The following is an 18,674-nucleotide window of genomic DNA, read 5'->3' as shown; positions in this document are numbered from 1 at the left end:
ATATATATATATATATATATATATATACATACACACACTCACTATCTCTCTCTCTCTCACACACACACACACACACACACACATATACATACATACACACTCTCTCTCTCTCTCTCTCTCTCTCTCTCTCACACACACACACACACACACACACACACACACACACACACACACACACACATCTTTTCATCTACCTATCTGTGCGTTTCTTTTGAAGGACAACGCAGTGGGCCTGACGGAAAAGGAAGATTTAAAAAAAAAAAAAGGGACCGCGAGGTTTTTTCCCGATGAAATAACATTGTGGTTGCGACAGACGGTGGAGGCAGTTGACTGTTGTGCACGAGCAAGAGAGTGATCGAGGATTGGACGAGGAGGAGTTGACAGACAGGCAGAGTTGAGGACACGACTAGCACGTGCAACACGAGGTGGTGTGTGTGTGTGTGTGTGTGTTAGGGAGAGGTGCAGGTTGATCAGGGCAAAGGCTTCGCCGGGACTGTTGACGTGCCAGCACGGACGCTCAAGATATTTCGTGGGCTGATTGGATGCGTTAGGGACTTTACTCTCTCCATACGAACGGCGAAAGAGACGACGTTAACAGCGTTTCACCCCAATTACCATCATCAAAATATTGCAAGCGGAAGGCTCTTATACTGAAGAGGTGAATGTTGACAAAGAATACCACAATTCTGACGACGGAAGCTAAAGGTTGGGTCATTCAGACACCCACTGGACATCCGAGGGGTCTGTGTAGAGGAGAAGAGAGGACTGGCCGTACTGAGTGAGTTAAAGGATTGATGGTGGGACCACTGGTGGAGGACTCTTGGTGTCTTCTTTCTTTACCGCTGAGAGCGCGTCACGACTTTCAATCTGTCAAGGGGTATGACCCTCGACAGCTTTGATTTATTTCAAAGGATAAAAATTAACAGTTTTCTACCGAGTTTTGTTTGTTGTTCAGTGCGATTAAACAAAACTGTCAGCAGAAAGACAACAAGCAAAGTTGACGTTCTTTTGTCATCTGAGCTGATAGCACTCTAATTTACGAGAAAGGTTGTTATAATTATTATTCTGTGCACCACATAATTACCAAAGAGGTTGGAGTGAATCTTCACGAGCTACCCAGAAAGGACACTGGTTCCACGGGTGTTGTCAACAGGGCGGTGCACAGAGGAAGTCAAGTTCTGTTGACAGTGAGTGACCTGCACGTGACACGCGGTGTTCAGTGTGGGTAGTTGGTTCGTTGGTTGCAACAAGCAACGTGGTGTGTGTGATCTGTGCAACGAGCGAGTAGTTCCCTTTTGTACGTGCGTGCGCCCTTGGTTTACTCCGGCGTTGCCCATGGGTCATGAAGGACCTGACCACGGTGGTGACGTCATGTGCACCCAAGTCACCACCTTCAAGGTCTTCAGTGACGACACAAAGGTCGTCCACATCAAGTGCGTGGGTGAGTGAGTGGGGGAGCCCTGATGAGTCGGGTGGGTTGGGGGTGAATGTACAGGTTTGTACGACAGTCAGCCGTGGCCGACAATGACCATCAGAACAGCAGAGGAGGCAACTGTTGTCCTGAGAGTTTAATTTTTGTAGAGAGTTTCAGTCCTGTCCGACAATGACCATCAGAGGCAACTGCTGTCTCGACAACTTGGGCAGGCATTTGATTATAATGGAAAGGGTCTTGGCCAAGTTCCATCCCCTCTGTCTCGTATGGACAGGGTGACTGAACAGGCAGGGTTTTTCCACGGGCAGTGCAAGCTGTACGCAACAAGTGTGCGAGTGAGCGGCAATATTCAGACGTGATTGATCTAGGTGTATCGACTGGCAGCAGCATGGTACGAAGTGTGGGGGCGGGGAGGTGAGGGGGGGATGGGAGGGGAGGGTTGAGCGATGAAGCCAGGATTGTGTGTCGGTGAGACACGTGGTGATGGGGGAACGAGAGTTAACAATTGCGTTCGCTTGGTAGTGTAGTAGTAGTAGTAGTTGTAGTTACTAGTAGTAGTACTGTTATGGTTATGATGATTGTGATGATGATGATTATTGTTATTATCATTGTTGTTGTTGTCGTCGTCGTCATCAGTTTATAGTAATACCATACAACGTTATCATCATCATTACATCATCGTCATAATCATCATTATCATTACCATGATTATTATCTTGTTATCATTGGCATCATAATTTGGATTAGTGTTGTAACTGTGGTGACTGTGTGGTAGTAATGGTTGAAATAAGTAGTACGATTTTCAATGCAGATTTCGATATTTATGTGAAATTCGGGCTGCTGATGTCGGGGAAGGGGTGGAGGGGTTGGGGACAAGCCATTATTTTGTTCTGTTAAGCATTGAAGAAAATGTCGAAAAAAGGTCATATGTGACGTATGTTTCTCACACATCTATATACACAAACAGATGAAGAGTTCGTTTATGAATTATGGAGTCGATCGCATTGCTTTTTTTTTTTTTTTTTTTTCAAACCTTTTTTTTCTTTTTTTTTTTTTTCAAAAAGGATCCTTTTGACATCAGCATCTCAAATTGTATAGTTAATCTCCTACACTCACACTCCTTCATCAACCACGTTACCCCCGACATCCATTCCGCCAACTTTTGCCTACCTATACCCCCTCCCCCCTCACCTCCCCGCCCTCCTCCCACCCCCACCTCCCCACTCCCCCCATCTCCTCCCCCCACCCCCACCCCCAAGGAAAAAAATCAGACAAGCAAAGGTAGGTCAGTTTCTGCACGACTACCATACTTGCTTTTTCACAATAATAATGATACGGTGTTTTTTTGGGTTTTTTAGCAGTTCTGTCAGTGAGTGTCCGATGTGCTGTGAATGCTGTTTGTGTTGGTGTTGGGACTGACTGTGCCTGACCTGTGGTTTCCCCTTTCTGTGTGTTTCAGTGCTACGTGCGAGGAATCTCATCGCCAAAGGGAAAGCAGGTACTCTTGTGTGTGTGTGTGTGTATGTGTGTGTGTGTGTGTGTGTGTATGTGTGTGTGTGTGTGTGCGCGCGCGAGCGCGTCTACGTATGCATGTTATTGTTTGTTTTTGAGTCTCCTCTTTCAGCCCACGAGCAGCCGTTTTCTGTTCTTTGTGAGGTGGGTGGAGGGAGAGGCTTTTTCTCGCCTGGAGGGTAAACGGCTGCATTTCGCTTGACGCTTTTTTTTTTTTTTTCCTTCTTCTTTTTTCCCATGGCAAACAGTTACCGATTGTCCTCGAACTCTTTGTTTCTTTGTCTGTCTGTCTCTGTCTCTTTCTCCCTCCGGCTCTCTCTGCTTGCGCTTCTCTCCCTCTCTCTCTCTCTCTCTGTCTTTCTGTCTGTCCACCTTTCTCAAAGTTCAGGCTACTTCTAGCATCAAAGCTCCAATGCACCAGTCCTGTTAGAAAACATGGGGATTTGTTAATGTCGCATTCAAGCTTCGATCTGTTGCTGTTTATGAAAGACAGATAGAAGGTGGACTACCCACTGATGCTGAGTTTCAGTTTAAAGGAGGGAGGTCTCAAAGCGTGCGGAATAAAACGCTACACCGCATCTGCTTTAATAAAAAAAAAAAAGGAAAAAAAAAGAATAAAAAAAATAAAAAAAAGACTTTGATCTTAAGTTATTCAACCACACCCCTTCACAGGGGACAATGGCCCATACATGATGAAAACTTCCGTCTCCGTTTCTTTATCTCTGCCTCACCCTCCACCCCCACCCTCCGCCCCAAACAAAAGGCATCCCCAAACCTCTCTTTACATCCCTCCGAGGTCCCAACATCCAGTCATTATTCATACCGTCATCCCATCCCCTTCCCTGCACGACGCCGACTTTTATTCGAAAGACTCCCGGGAGTCGCAGTGTCAAGCCGACGTATTCAGATGAGACCAGCCAATCATAGAACAGCTTACAAGTCGAATCGGGGCAGGAGCTTCTTCCGGAATAGAATCAAAGCAGACGACATCGGGTCTTATTTCGCGCGCGCCCCCAACTGTATGGGAGACTGGACAGGTAAAATCTTTGGGTTTTGTGTGCTTGTCACGTGTTTCGTGGTGTGAGAGAATGAAGATCTGACAGCAGGATTGTTCGGTGTCTCAGCGGGATAGGCTGTAGATGTAATTCATGAAGTCAGTCATCTCGGTATAATGCTCTATTTCTACTGTGATCGGCGGTCCCACCCTCCCTGTCTGTCAGTTTGTCTGTCTATCTGTCGGTCTCTCCTCTGTCTCTCTCTCTCTCTGCATCTTTCTGTCTCTGTCTCTCATCTTTCCCTGTCTCTCTGTTTCTGTCCTCTGTGCCCCTCTCAATCTATCGATCTGTCTCTCTCCCCGTCTCTCTGTTTCTATCCTCTATCTGCCTCTCCCTCTCTGTCTCTGTCTCTCTCTGTCTGTCTCTCTCTGTCTATATATATATATATAGAGAGAGAGGGAACAGAAACAGAGACAGGAGATCTATATATATATATATATATATATATATATCATCTTTCCCTGTCTCTGTTTCTGTTCCCCCCCCTCTCTCTCTCTCTATCTCTCTCTCTCCCCCCCCCCCCCGCCCCCCCCCCCCCTCTCTCTCTCTCTACGTTTGATGTTGGAAGGTACGAGTGTGTATGAGAGAGAAAATGTTGCGTGTACTTATTTTCCCTTGCGGCTTTTTTTTCTTTTTCTTCTCATTTTTTCTTCAACTCAGTTTCTACACGTTCTTTGATCTTACTTTTTCTTCTCATCTCCGTTTCTTCTTGTTATTTCTTCTGTCATATCTCGCAGAAGAGACATATTTGAAATTAATGCAAGAAGGTAAAAAACCGGGAGTACGGGAATGGGGCATCAGTCTGCCATCTGACGTGAGGATCATCAAGTATCGTGATAACTGGAGGGGGGCGGGGATGGGTGAAGGGGTGTGGGGGGATGCATGATAATGAAGACGGTAACTGGACGATTACAGATTGGACGGGCTTAATCCGTCTCCGTGTCAGCAGAGCAGAGCCCTACTCCACAAAGGGGGAAATGGTAACGTGCAGTGATGGACGGTGCGAAAGCGTGCAAATGAAGAAGGATTTAGAGTCGGTCTGTTCTGTCTGGATACGAGTAGGCTCGCGCTCGCGCGCATACACACACGCACAAACATGCATATGCGCGCGCGCACACACACACACACACACTCTCTCTTTTTCTCTCTCTCACTCTCACGCACGCACCCTCTCTCTCTCTCTCCCCCCTCTCTCTCTCCCTCACTCACACAGGCACGCACTCTTTCTCTCATTCACACACGCACGCGCCCTCTCTCTCTGTGTCTCCGTGTCTCTGTCTCCGTCTGTCTGTCTCTCTCTCTCTCTCTCTCTCTCTCTCTCTCTCTCTCTCTCTCTCTCACGCACGCACTCTCCCCCCCCTCTCTCTCTCTCTCTCTCCTCTCTCTCTCTGCGCACAGCGGGGAGGTAGAGGAAAACATTTTTCAAACGAAGTATCAAACAGTAATCATGAAAATGACTTTGCAGCAACCGGTTTCAAATTACAAGCGGGGGATATGGGGTGGTTGTAGGGGAAGGAGGAAAAAAACGTTAAACGCTTTAGTCACGGGAAATGGCGTCCGTTGTATCCTCTTGTTGAAAAAAAAAACCGTCATAATATGTGACTCTGTGTGTGTGTGTGTAGTAGTCTGTGTGTGTGTGTGTGTGTTGGTCTGTCTGTGTGACAGTGGAAAGGGGTGAACCAGACATAGGAAGTATAACTGAGGATAGGAGGCGGGTTAGTTCGTCAGTATATGACTGAGTCATTGAAATATAATGCCTGGACATGCGGTGTGAGATGGAGGGAGATGATAAACAGTTGTGACCACAGCAGATAAACAGTTTTGACCACAGCAGATAAACAGATGTGACAACAGCACAGCACAGACAAAAGAGAAACAGACAGATGAAGAGAAAGCAACACAGAGTGAGACCGAGAAACATAGAAAACGCCTGGGACAAGAGGGAATGAACGAACGAACGAATGAATGAATGGTTTATTTGTATTTGTATTTCTTTCTATCACAACAGATTTCTCTGTGTGAAATTCGGGCTGCTCTCCCCAGGGAGAGCGCGTCGCTATACTACAGCGCCACCCTTTTTTTTGTATTTTTTCCTGCGTGCACTTTTATTTGTTTTTCCTATGGAAGTGGATTTTCCTACAGAATTTTGCCAGGAACAACCCGTTTGTTGCCGTGGGTTCTTTTGCGTGCGCTAAGTGCATGCTGTACACAGGACCTCGGTTTATCGTCTCATCCGAATGACTAGCATCCAGACCACCACTCAAGGTCTGGTGGAGGGGGAGAAAATATCGTGATTCGAACCAGCGCGCTCAATTCTTTCGCTTCCTAGGCGGACGCGTTACCTCTAGGCCATCACTCCAGTCAGGCTGATTTTTACCCATTCACAGGGTGGGGAAGGGATTGTACATGTCAGAAACACAACGAAACATAAGAACTGAGGCGCTGTACACTTGATCATGACACGGAATCCTGCCGGAGAGAAGAGGGAGACAGAGAGAGAGAGGCAGAGACAAGTCGAGACAAAGAGAGCGTGACAGAGACACAAAGAGAGAAAGCGCATGAGAGAGAAAGAGAGGGAGAAGGAGAAAGATGAAGCCTTTACTCAACACTGACAGTAATTGGAAGTTAATGCCCTGACCGAGCGGGGATCAGGAAGAGTTTGTCACTCGGGCGGAAAGGGGGGGGGGGGGGCTTAATGCTGTGGGTGATGAAAGAGAAGGGAAAATAAGAGCTGGAGGGAAATGAGGGTATGGTAGAGGTGTGGGATAATGAAGCGGGATAGAGGGGAGGGGGGAGGGCGAGATAAGCGCTGACAGAACAGATGCCGGGAGAAATTTATGAGGATCAGTGTGGTTGGTGACGGTCCCGTTTCCATGGAAACCAGACAACCGTCACTCTCGAGGCTGAAGTCGATTTTATGGAGCGACAGTGGTGCCGGTATTATTGTGGTGTGTGTGTGCGCGTGCGCGCGCGTATGCGTGTGTGTGTGCGCGCGCGCGCATATACTGTGTGTTGGATATTGCGTTTTTACAGCTTGTGTGTGTGCGTGCGTGGGCGCAGGTGCGAGCATGAGAGAGCGAGTTCGTAGAGTGTGCATGCACGTATGTGTGTTGTTGTTTGTTGTTCACAACATAATTATTATTTATTCACTCTGTCTCTCTCCGCCGCCCCCCCCCCCCCCTCCCCCAACCGTCTCTCTACCTCTTTCTCTCTCTCTCTCTCTCTCTCTCTCTCTCTCTCTCTCGATCTCTCTCTGTGTTATTACCGGCAAAGAGGAGAGAAGCATTTTCCATCATTTCGTGAGTTATGCTCCCCTATCGGCAACACACCTGGAATATCGCAGACAAAGGGAAGGGAGAAGAGGGACTGAGGGGGCGAGCTCCCTTTGATTTACTGATGCACAGAAAGCAAACACGAAATATGACACGGGCAGGCGGCAAGACAAAAAAACTGACAAACGAGGGGGCGGTAGCTGTTTTCCACCACGGTACCCACTCCTTAACAAATACTTTGTGTGTGTGTGTGTGTGTGTGTGCGCGCGCGCGCGCGTGTGTGTGTGTGTGTGTGTGGTGATCGACTTTCTCTTGGAATGCTGGGGGTTTGACTGTGGCAACATGAGAACTGAAGAGGCCGTATATGTCAGCGTGATGCAGTGCTGATGACAGCAGAATGCATAAAGTATGTGTTTTGCGCTTTCTCCCAGAATGTGTGTCGTTTTGAGCATGTATGCTTTCTTTGTAGCTTTTCCTGTTCGTGAAAGAACATCAAAACAGCGATGATGATAATATTTGTTGTCTTGATGATGATGATGATGATGTTGTAGGGGTTGTGTATGTGTGTGTGTGTGTGTTGTGTGAGCAAAAAGAAATAGTCATTGATGATGATGAGGATGATGATGGTATCTGTGGTCTTGATGATGATTGTTTTGTTTTGTGACGTGCGCGATACGAACCAGTCATTGATAATGATGAGGATGATTGCACCACAGGTGGCACTGAAATATATATATATAGTTATTACAGATGTTGATATTTTTTGTTGGATTTCAAGGAATGATAATTATATTTGTGACCGTACAGCTACGCAAAGAGAACGTTGTCCTTTGGAGATGATGATGATGGTGACAGTGGTGGTGGCAGTGACAACATGCACGGTGATTTTGTTGATGTTACAGGGAGCGGTCCTGCGTTTTGAGCAATAAAACTGGGTGAATCGAAGTACTAAAGTTCCTCCATTGATGACGATGACTGATGATGATGATGACGATGACTTCTTGGTTTAAATAAACTTTAATTATTCAACAATACACATGATTACAATGCATTGAATGACAAAAGAGCATCAACAAGCTTATACTGTGCTCACAACGTTACACTTCAATTTTATCATGACGGCAGATGAACCATATTATGACTTGTATGAAATAACATGCATAAACAGTAAGTAATGTAATGATGAAATAAAACAAATAAACAAATAAACGATGACTTCTTCTTCTTCTTCTTCTTCTTCTTCTGCGTTCGTGGGCTGCATCTCCCTCGTTCACTCGTATGTACACGAGTGGGCTTTTACGTGCATGACCGTTTTTACCCCGCCATGTAGGCAGTCATACTCCGCTTTCGGGGGTGTGCATGCTGGGTATATTCTTGTTTCCATAACCCACCGAACGCTGACATGGATTACAGGATCTTTTACGTGCGCATTTGATCTTCTGCTTGCGTATACACACGAAGGGGGCTCAGGCACTAGCAGGTCTGCACATATGTTGACCTGGGAGATCGGAAAAATCTCCACCCTTTACCCACCAGGCGCCATCGCGATTCGAACCCGGGACCCTCAGATTGAGGGTCCAACGCTTTAACCACTCAGCTATTGCACCCGTCGATGATGATGACAACAATGATGGTGGTGCTTCGAAGACTTGTGACGAGTTGGGCAGAGAGGAGTGTCAGGCACCCTCCACTGACGATGGTGACGATGATTGTGTTGATGTTGCAGGGAACTATGACGTATTTGTGACAATGCAGCTTGAAAAAAGAGAAGCATGAGACATCCTTCACTGATGATGTTGATGATGGTTGTGTTGATGTTGCAGGGAGCAATGACGTATTTGTGACGACACAGCTGGGATCAAGAGACGTGTGAGACATCCTCCGTTGGTGATGATGATTGTGTTGATGTTGCAGGGAACAGTGACGTGTTTGTGACGACACAGCTGGGAAAAAGAGACGTGTGAGACATCCTCCGTTGGTGATGATGATGACGATGGTTGTGTTGATGTTGCAGGGAACAATGACGTGTTTGTGACGACACAGCTAGGAAAAAGAGACGTGTGAGACATCCTCCGTTGATGACGATGATTGTGTTGATGTTGCAGGGAGCAATGACGTATTTGTGACGATACAACTGGGATCAAGAGACGTGTGAGACATCCTCCGTTGACGATGATGTTGATGACGATGATTGTGTTGATGTTGCAGGGAACAGTGACGTATTTGTGACAACACAGCTGGGATCAAGAGACGTGTGAGACATCCTCCGTTGATGACGATGATGACGATGATTGTGTTGATGTTGCAGGCAACAATGACGTGTTTGTGACGATACAACTGGGAAAAGAGAAGTACCAGACGTCAACCATCAAAAATGCTCACAACCCGGAGTGGTTTGAGGAGTGTGACCTGTGAGTTATTTAGCTCTTCTTCTCTCTTTCTTTCGTTCTTTCTTCTCTCTCTCTCTCTCTCTCTCTCGCTCTCTCTCTCTCTCTCTCTCTCTCTCTCACTCTGTCTCTCTCTCTCTCTCCCTCTCTCTCTCTCTCCCTCTCTCTCTCCATCTCTCTCCCTCTCGCTCTCCCTCTCTCTCTCTCACTCTCTCTCTCTGTCTCTCATTTTATTTTTGGATCATCCATTTATTACTACTCATATGACACCACTTTTTGTTGTTGTTGTTTTGTTTTTTGTTTTGGGTTTGTTTGGGGTTTTTTTGTTTGTTTTTTTTTGTGTGTGTTTTTTCCTCCCCATTAATCAACAACTTAAGAAAAAAAGTTTATGAAAGATTTCCTGAATTTGCCCCTATTTAAATTGACAGAAGGGAAGAATGGTAACCTCAAAGTCAAAATACTGTCAAGAAACGTCAAGTTTTCACTAAAACTAGAATGCCTGTGTTACCAGCAGTACAATGTATGACGCACAGTTTGCCTGAACAATATGGAAAGAATGATTCGCTATATTTGATGTATTCAAATGTATTTGAAGTAGTTGTATCCCATAATTATGTTTGAAATTCACACCTTCTACCCCCTCCCCACTTCCCCCCATGTGTGTGTGCATGTGTACCAATGACAGAAGCATGTTGAACCATTTGTCTTGCGACTCGGTCTGATCCAGTCATGTTTTAATGAAGAGTTATGTGTGTGTGTGCATACATGTGTGTGTGTGTGTGTGTGTGTATACATGTGTGTGCGTGTGTGTATACATGTGTCTGCGTGTGTGTATACATGTGTGTGTATGTGTGTGTGTGTGTGTGTGTGTGTGTGTATACATGTGTGTGTGTGTACATGTGTGTGTGTGTGTGTGTGTGTGTGTGTGTGTGTGGACGTGTGTATACATGTGTGTGTATGTGTGTGTGTGTGTACATGTGTGTGTGTGTGTACATGTGTGTACGTGTGTGTGTGTGTGTACATGTGTGTGTGTGTGTATACGTGTGTGTGTGTGTGTGTTTCACAGCCCCATCCCCCACCTGCACTCGGAGATCGAGGTGAGCGTGTATCACCGCGGCGTGCTGTCAGACGACTTCCTGGGCTACGCCTCCATCCCTCTTTGGGAACAGAAGATCCAGGACACCAGCAAGACACAGTCAGTGGCCTCCCCTTGCCTCCCCCTCCTCCCCCACTCTCCCTTCCCTCCTCTGTCATTCTTTTTTTTTTTTTTATCTTTTTTTTTTTTTTTTTTTTTGATGATAATGATGTGGATACTTATACCGTAACTTGAAGTTATACAGCGTCTCAGTCAGAGACCAGCCTGTAAGTGATTTATAAACACATGGTCATTTGCACGACAGGCAGCCTACTTGGCTGCCATGGGATGCTCATCATTCATTTCCTGTGTCCTGCAGTCAGGTTTCAGTCGCACGCACGTATGCACACACACACACACACACATGCGCATAACATTTTAATTGTATGACCATTTTCTTTATTTACAACACATGTAGGCAGCTGTACTTCGTTTTTGGAGGTGTACATGCTGAGTATGTTCTTGTTTCCATTAGCCACAAAACACTGACATAGATTAAAGGATTTTCATTATACAGTGAACATAATTATATATAGAGAGAAAATGAATGCGCGCGCACACACACACACACACACACACACACACACACACACACACACACACACACAGAAGCATCAGGATCGAATAACATGAGCCAGATGTAAAGAATGTCATTGTAATTTGATTATATGTGAGGTTCACATTAACTTGGCATGTAAGCATTTATGCCTGTAAAGTATTCATATTGATTGTAACTCTCGTGTGTTATTTGCGTGGCATACGCCACACTGAAGTTCTATTCTTCAGATAACGAAGTCATCTGCATTCTGTATTCTGTATTCTCAGTCCAAAACTGTTTCCTTATTATCTGTGTGAGAGTGTGTGTGTGAGTGTGTACACACATGTGTATTTATATGAAGGAGGAAGGTGGCAGAATGGATAAGATGCTCATCTGCCAACACAGTGTCTGTGAGGGTGTGGGTTCGAATCCCACTCTCGCCCTTTCTCTCAGGTTTGACTGGAAACATTGAGCCGAGCATCTAGCCATTCAGATGTGACAGTAAACTGAGGGACTGTGTGCAGCACACACTTGGTGCAGTGAGTAAGAACGCATGGTGAACATAAGTGTTGTCTTCAGGCAAACTGCTTTAGAAGAAATCCACTCTGATAGGTACACAAATATACATGCATGCGCACTCCAGGCCTGACAAGCAAGTTGGGTTATGCTGCTGTCAGGCATCTGCCCAGCAGATGTGGTGCAGCATATATGGATTTGTCCGAACGCAGTGATGCCGCGTTACCTTGAGAAACTGAAACTGTTCATACGTGTAGGAGCAGACATTTGCATGAGTGTGCACATGCACATGATCCTTTCAGTGACTTGACCATGCTGACTGTCTTCAGGTGGATACAGCTGAGGAACAAGCCCAGCAGAGGCCCCGACAGCAAGTACCGGGGAGAGATAGAGGTCAAGGTCACCTTCCACTGTCACAGCCGCGTGGACTTCACCTCTGGTTTGAAGAAGCGGTCGTCGTCCATCCGGAGTTTGGCCACCGCCGTGGGTGAGTGGCTTCCACTGTGTAAACAAAGTGAGTCTATGTTTTAACCCGGTGTTCGGTTGTGTGAGTGTGTCTGTGTGTCCGTGGTAAACTTTAACATTGACATTTTCTCTGCAAATACTTTGTCAGTTGACACTAAATTTGGCATAAAAATAGAAAAAATTCAGTTCTTTCCAGTCATCTTGTTTAACACAATATTGCACCTCTGGGATGGGCACAAAAAAATTAAAAAAGAAGCCTAATTATATGCAAACTGTATCAACAAGAGGAGTCATTATTATCATTTTTTGTTCAAACAGGAACTTCTTTTGCTAAGCATGGAATTTTTATTTATTTTGCAAACGTTTTGGTGCAGATAGTAAAAAAGGGAAATTACTCAGTAATTAATGCTAGGGGACTTAATTTATCACAAGTGAGTCTTGAAGGCCTTGCCTCTCTTGTTTTTGTTTTTTTTTTGCTGCCCCATCATCTGCACCATTTCAGTGGCAATACTTTCATGCTGCTCATTCCGAGTCCCCCATACACAGCCACACCCGGGTTCATCTGTCACAGTCCCAGTGCCAGAAGTCCACAGGGAACCATCAATGTTAGTTTGTCAGGAGGCCACACACCAGAGGAGACCCTGCACTGCTGCTGAGTCACTTCGGTGGTGTTCGGTTGTGCCTGTTCTGATTTAACGTACTTAGGACACCACCAACTAAGCCCCCTACTAACGACAATATGGCTTAGTCGGGGAGCCAGACTGAGTGCGCGTCTCCCCCAGAGTGGAGACCGCCACCACGTCCTTCCAACAGCTGTCCCCCATGAATCCACCAACACCTAAGACTTTGACAAGACTCACCCCAAGCACGAAGAGTGGCTACCATCTTTATGGGACTGCACTCTGTGTTTTGATTTGTCACTGTCTTTCCGTGCTGGTTTAAATCACTATGACACATGTAAGGCAGACATCCTGGTTAAAACCACCCAAACCGAAAAACTGAAAATGCAATTAAAGTGCTGAAACTAATAACAGCAACAACAAATAGAAACATTAGTCAATAATCTAACTTTGAATTGTACTGGGAAAACTATTGGCTTGATTTTCCTGACCAGTTCCTAAACCCCAGTTTTTTTTTTTTTTTTTTGTTTTTTTTTTTGTCTAGCACATGTCAGTGACTTCCCTTTTTCTTCTTTTTTTAAATCAAATAGATGGAAGACACATTTTGTGTCCCTTTGTGCAGGAGACAGGCTGAAGTTGTCAAAAAGCCATGTGGTGTGTGTGTGTGTGTGTGTAAATCAACTCTGTCATACATTGATCTAGGTCCATACAACATTTTGTGTTCCTGTGTTCAGGGGACAAGTTGAAGTTGTCACAATGCCATGTGTGTGTGTGTGTGTGTGTGTGTGTCAGCTTTGTCATACTCTGTCCATACAACATTTTGTGTTTCTGTGTGCAGGAGAGAAGCTAAAGTTGTCACAAAGCTCTGTGTGTGTGTGCGTGTGAGTCATCTCTGTCACATATTGGTCTGGGTCCATCCATACAACATTTTGTGTCTCTGTGTTCAGGAGACAAGCTGAAGTTGTCACAAAGCTCTGTGTGTGTGTGTGTGTGTGTGCGTGTGAGTCATCTCTGTCACATATTGGTCTGGGTCCATCCATACAATATTTTGTGTCTCTGTGTTCAGGAGACAAGCTGAAGTTGTCACAAAGCTCTGTGTGTGTGTGTGTGTGAGTCAACTCTGTCACATATTGGTCTAGGTCCATCCATACAACATTTTGTGTCTCTGTGTTCAGGAGACAAGCTGAAGTTGTCGCGGAGCCGATCGTTCCGTGAGAACCGCAAAGATCCAGAGGGAGGCAAAACGGAGCGGAACCAGAGTCACAACAGCTCTCTGCAGGACGGTCCTGAGGTAAAGAGCTGTCAGCAGTCTGTGGATGTTCCACACAGTATTTTCGGGATGGCTTGGAATTTTGTCACACAGCTATGTAGTACTTATAGGCTACATTCTTTTGGGTGAGGGACATTGCTGATTAATAATTTTTATTTTAAAGTAAAACCAGGAGTGCTGTCGAGCCTGTTGTTTTCTTGTCAGGTCTCAGCGTGAGCTCGCTGTTTCATTTTGAATATTTCTTTTGATTCTTGGAGTTTCTTGGGTCGCTTTACTCCCAGTTCTTTTTTCGGCTTTCTTTTTTTAATTTTGGGGTAAATCGTGACTTAGAAGAATGTACTAGATTTTAGAAAATGTCAAGTGGTGGTTGGAAGCTGTCAGCAGTCACCCTGTTGAAACAGTAGCATCAAGATAAGATGTTTTGTGAATTGATTAAGATTCAGAAAGTTGCCTTGACGAGAATCTGTTGTCTTCGTGGGATCAAAGTACATGTATTGTACTCTAGAAGCAATAAGGATGAAGATTGAATATGCATATTTTTTCCTTAAAAAAAAACACAACATAAAAAAAACAAGAGAGGCAAGGCCTTCAAGACTCACTTGTGATAAATTAAGTCCCCTAGCATTAATTACAGAGTAATTTCCCTTTTTTACCAGCTGCACCAAAACGTTTGCAAAATAAATAAAAATTCCATGCTTAGCAAAAGAAGTTCCTGTTTGAACAAAAAATGATAATAATGACTCCTTTTGTTGTTGTGTCAGAATAAGAGGTCAAAGTGCCAAGTTTAGAGAATACAAAAAATATAAATATAACAGTAAATGCAGTTTGCATATAATTAGGCTTCTTTTTTTAATTTTTTGTGCCCATCCCAGAGGTGCAGTATTGTGTTAAACAAGATGACTGGAAAGAACTGAATTTTTCCTATTTTTATGGCAAATTTGGTGTCAACTGACAAAGTATTTGCAGAGCTCACACACAGACAACCGAACACCGAGTTAAAACATAAACTCACTTTGTTTACACAAGTGAGTCAAAAATCCACCCAGGCTTACAATGATAAACATTTGCAGAAACTGCCTTTTTCAGCAGGGCATTGGAAAACTGAACAACTGAAGCAACTCATGACAAAGATGATAAATGGTGTATCAAGACGGGTAATGATGTTACAGTAATGCTGTACGTTTGTGGTTGAATTGTCTGAATGTGTTGTGTCAACTAGTGAGTGAAAGAATTGTTGAAAAAGCTTTTGTGTCAGTAGAAAAAATGCCTTTGTAGATATGGAGATGAGTCACAAAGAAAACATTATTAGAATACAGTCACAGTTTTTATGGTAATGATAAAAATGGAAGGAAAAAGAACCAGTTTACATGGTGATTTATATGCATTTATTTTTTTTCCAACTATTCTTTGGGTTATTCAGAGTTACATGAGAAAGATTTGAATTTTTTTCATCTTCTGTAGATTAAAAATGTTATTTGCAGTTGGTCATTATACTGCTAGGGCAGGTATAGTGCTCACTGTTCAGTTTACAGCGATGTTAGATTTATTCCCTGACATGGTTCATAGCTGGTTACAGAAGGAAACTAAAGATTTATTCCCTGACATGGTTCATCGCTGGTTACAGAAGGAAACTAAATATCAGGAAAATTTAATGTTTCCTGGCCCTGTGAAACAAAAGACAAAAAAGTGAAGAGATCTCCAGCACACTGAGTTCCAGACCTTCCCGCCATGTGAGAGTGGAGTTGACATGTGGTGACAGGTTGTGGTACAGACTGTTCATGAGATAAAGGCTGAAAACTGTTGTGTTCTGGGAGCATCGGCAGTGAGGTGCGAGTCAGCTAAAGGGAGACAATTTAATCATGTGGATGGACACATTCATGGGTTAACAGATGTCATGAGGCTTACAGTAACTCATTTGGTCTTTTTCTTATTCTTTTTTCAATTTTTTTTTAAATTCATTTATTTCTTTTCATATATAATGCCTATCTTTGGTCACTGCCGAAACTCTGAGTGCTAAAGAAATACAGGGTGATTTGCACAAGAGGCTGCCTACCTGGGTAGAACTGGCGATGAGCTGCCTTTAGGTGTTCCTTATTCATTTCCTGTTTCATTTAGTCAGGCTTCAGTCACAGGCAAGCTCACAAATGTATATTAGAGTGGATTCTACTACAAAGTTTGCCAGGAACAACCCTTTCATTGCAGTGGGTTCTTTTACGTGTGCTGAGCAAAGTTTATGTTGCTCCCAGTGACCTCAGTTTATCGTCTGATACAAATGACTAGCTTCCAGACCACCACTCAGGGTCTAGACGAGGAGGAGAAAAATTCTGGCGAGTATGGGATTCGATCCCGCACCCCTCAGATTCTCTCCCTTCCTGGGTAGACATTTTACCACCAGGCCACCACCACCACTCTCCCATGTTGCTGACAGTCTGCCTGATATGTGTGTGTGTCTGTGTGTGTGTGTGTGTCTCCCCCCAGCCCAGGGTTTATAGTAGGAGGAGCTCCACCGGTAGTCACAGAAACCCTCCTGCCACTCTGCCCGCTGTGTCTTTCCCTGCTCTTGACCTCGACTCCTCCTGGACTGGAGGGGACACAGCTGAGGTACTGCTGTCCTGTGGTACTGGTGTACTGCTGTGCTGTGGTACTGGTGTACTGCTGTGCTGTGGTACTGATGTACTGCTGATCTGCGGTACTGGTGTACTGCTGTCTTGTGGTGCATGGGTGCTGTTGTCTCGATGTTGTTGCTCTTGTTTCCCCTCCCCCCAAAACCCCACCTCCTCCTTCCCTCCTGGCTTTTAGAGCTTCTGTCAGTGCAGGTCTGATTCGCCTTTTCCCGTTTCGCCTACTCTTTGATTGTGCTGCCACCCTCAGTGGCCTCTGGAGAGACTATTTGTCCTGTTTCACCTATCAACCAGTCCTGTTTTGCCTACCCAACTGCTCTCTCTCTCTCTCTCTCCCACTCTCTCTCTTTTTCAAACACACACACACACACACACACACACACTTACATTCATGCACACATAACGCTATCAGCTTCTATGAACATTTGTACTTCTCTGCAAGTCTTGAAACAGGGCAAAACATTATTATGAGTACTTTCACAGAAGGGACTTCTGAGCAAATATGGCACAACAAAGTTTAGGATAAAGCTTTGTTGTTGTCAAAAGCATGGGAAGCAGACATATTTTACTCTGATTAAATTACCGAAACAAAAACCAGATCGTCAACATGAGAGACTGGGCCAGCAATGAAGAAAGTGAGCTTTTTGGTTGTTGTTCTTGTTGTTTACACACGCAGATACACATGCATGCATGCACACGCACAAGGCAACTGAGGACGTAAGCAAACTGAGAATAGGGGAATGGGGATCACCACTTTAGTGATAGGCAAATCAGGAGTGGGCGAATTGGGAGTTGGTGAAATGGGACGACACCCTTCTGTCATCAGTGGAAGCTTTGATGCTGTGCTGATATTTGTTCCATGATGTGAGGACAAACTGTCAGCTGCTGCAGCAGAAAAGCGAGCTCGCAGAAAAGGGACGGCAGCTGACAGACCAGCATCAGCTTTACACATGTGATCGCTGCGACAGAGACTGTCTCTCTCGCATCGGTCTCTACAGTCACAGGCGACGCTGCTTGGTCCAAGCAGACAGCCCAGTTAGACATTAGGTCGGATATACTCTATCCATGGTCAGCCATGACCGAAGGAGGCCTGCTACTGTACTGATGGGCGCTTTCACCTCCGTGTTGTTGTTGCTGTTGTCTTCTTCCTCCCGGCTTTTAGAGCTTCTGTTGTCCATGGCGGCCTTCCTGTTGTGTTTGTGGCGGCATGTTGTGGAGGAGGAGAGGAACTGGAAGCAGCTGGCGTCTTTTTTTTCTTTTTCTTTTCTTTTCTTTCTTTTTCTGCTTCACAGCATTGTGTTTTGCTGGGTTTTTCCTGTTTTCACCTGAGCGTCCTGCTTTTTTTTTTTTTCAAATTTGATTTATTTTTCAGCCTTTGTTTATGGATTTGCAGAGCTTTTGAAAAGCTTTTTTTTTGTTTGTTGGACTTTTTTTGTTTTTGTTTATCGGTACGTATTTGGTTTGTTAATTTCATTCTGGTTTAATTTGCAGCGCTTTTAGATAGCAGTTTGTTTTTGTTGGACTTTTTATGTTGATTAGTGTGCATTTGGTTTGTTAATTACATTCTGGTTTAATGTCAGCATGCATGTCAGATGTGCGTTTGGGTGTTAATGGCATTTGTGTGTTGTATGGTTTGGAATGCCATCTTTGCTTTGTTGTTTTGAGTATTTACACATATACATACTTGTACTTGCAGATATATGTACCCACACGTACATACATATACATAATTATGCAAACACACACGCACACACACACACATGTTGGATTTATTTGCGAATGCACAATTTAATTATGCTGATTAAGTGACAGGTGTCAGCTTCCACTTAGAGATTTTCTTTACAAAAAAAC

General features: G+C 44.6%; 1 protein-coding gene across 3 annotated transcripts in view; it reads left to right on the top strand.

Annotated features, from left to right (window-relative positions):
* LOC143286714 (rab11 family-interacting protein 2-like) overlaps positions 1-18,674 on the top strand; it is a 65,582-nt gene that overhangs the window by 33,189 nt on the left and 13,719 nt on the right. For 2 of the 3 annotated variants that reach the window (XM_076594407.1, XM_076594404.1), the window contains exons 3-8: positions 2,892-2,930; positions 9,580-9,682; positions 10,725-10,853; positions 12,177-12,334; positions 14,108-14,223; positions 16,681-16,803. In XM_076594407.1, coding sequence (XP_076450522.1) covers positions 2,892-2,930; positions 9,580-9,682; positions 10,725-10,853; positions 12,177-12,334; positions 14,108-14,223; positions 16,681-16,803 — 668 coding nt within the window. The remainder of the gene's footprint in view (positions 1-2,891; positions 2,931-9,579; positions 9,683-10,724; positions 10,854-12,176; positions 12,335-14,107; positions 14,224-16,680; positions 16,804-18,674) is intronic. The other variant, XM_076594406.1, reaches the window with a different exon arrangement.

Source organism: Babylonia areolata, chromosome 10, assembly GCF_041734735.1.
Source record: "Babylonia areolata isolate BAREFJ2019XMU chromosome 10, ASM4173473v1, whole genome shotgun sequence".
Taxonomy (NCBI): domain Eukaryota; kingdom Metazoa; phylum Mollusca; class Gastropoda; order Neogastropoda; family Buccinidae; genus Babylonia; species Babylonia areolata.
Note: the sequence above shows the minus strand (reverse complement) of the source record. Positions and strands in the feature narration are given on the sequence as shown.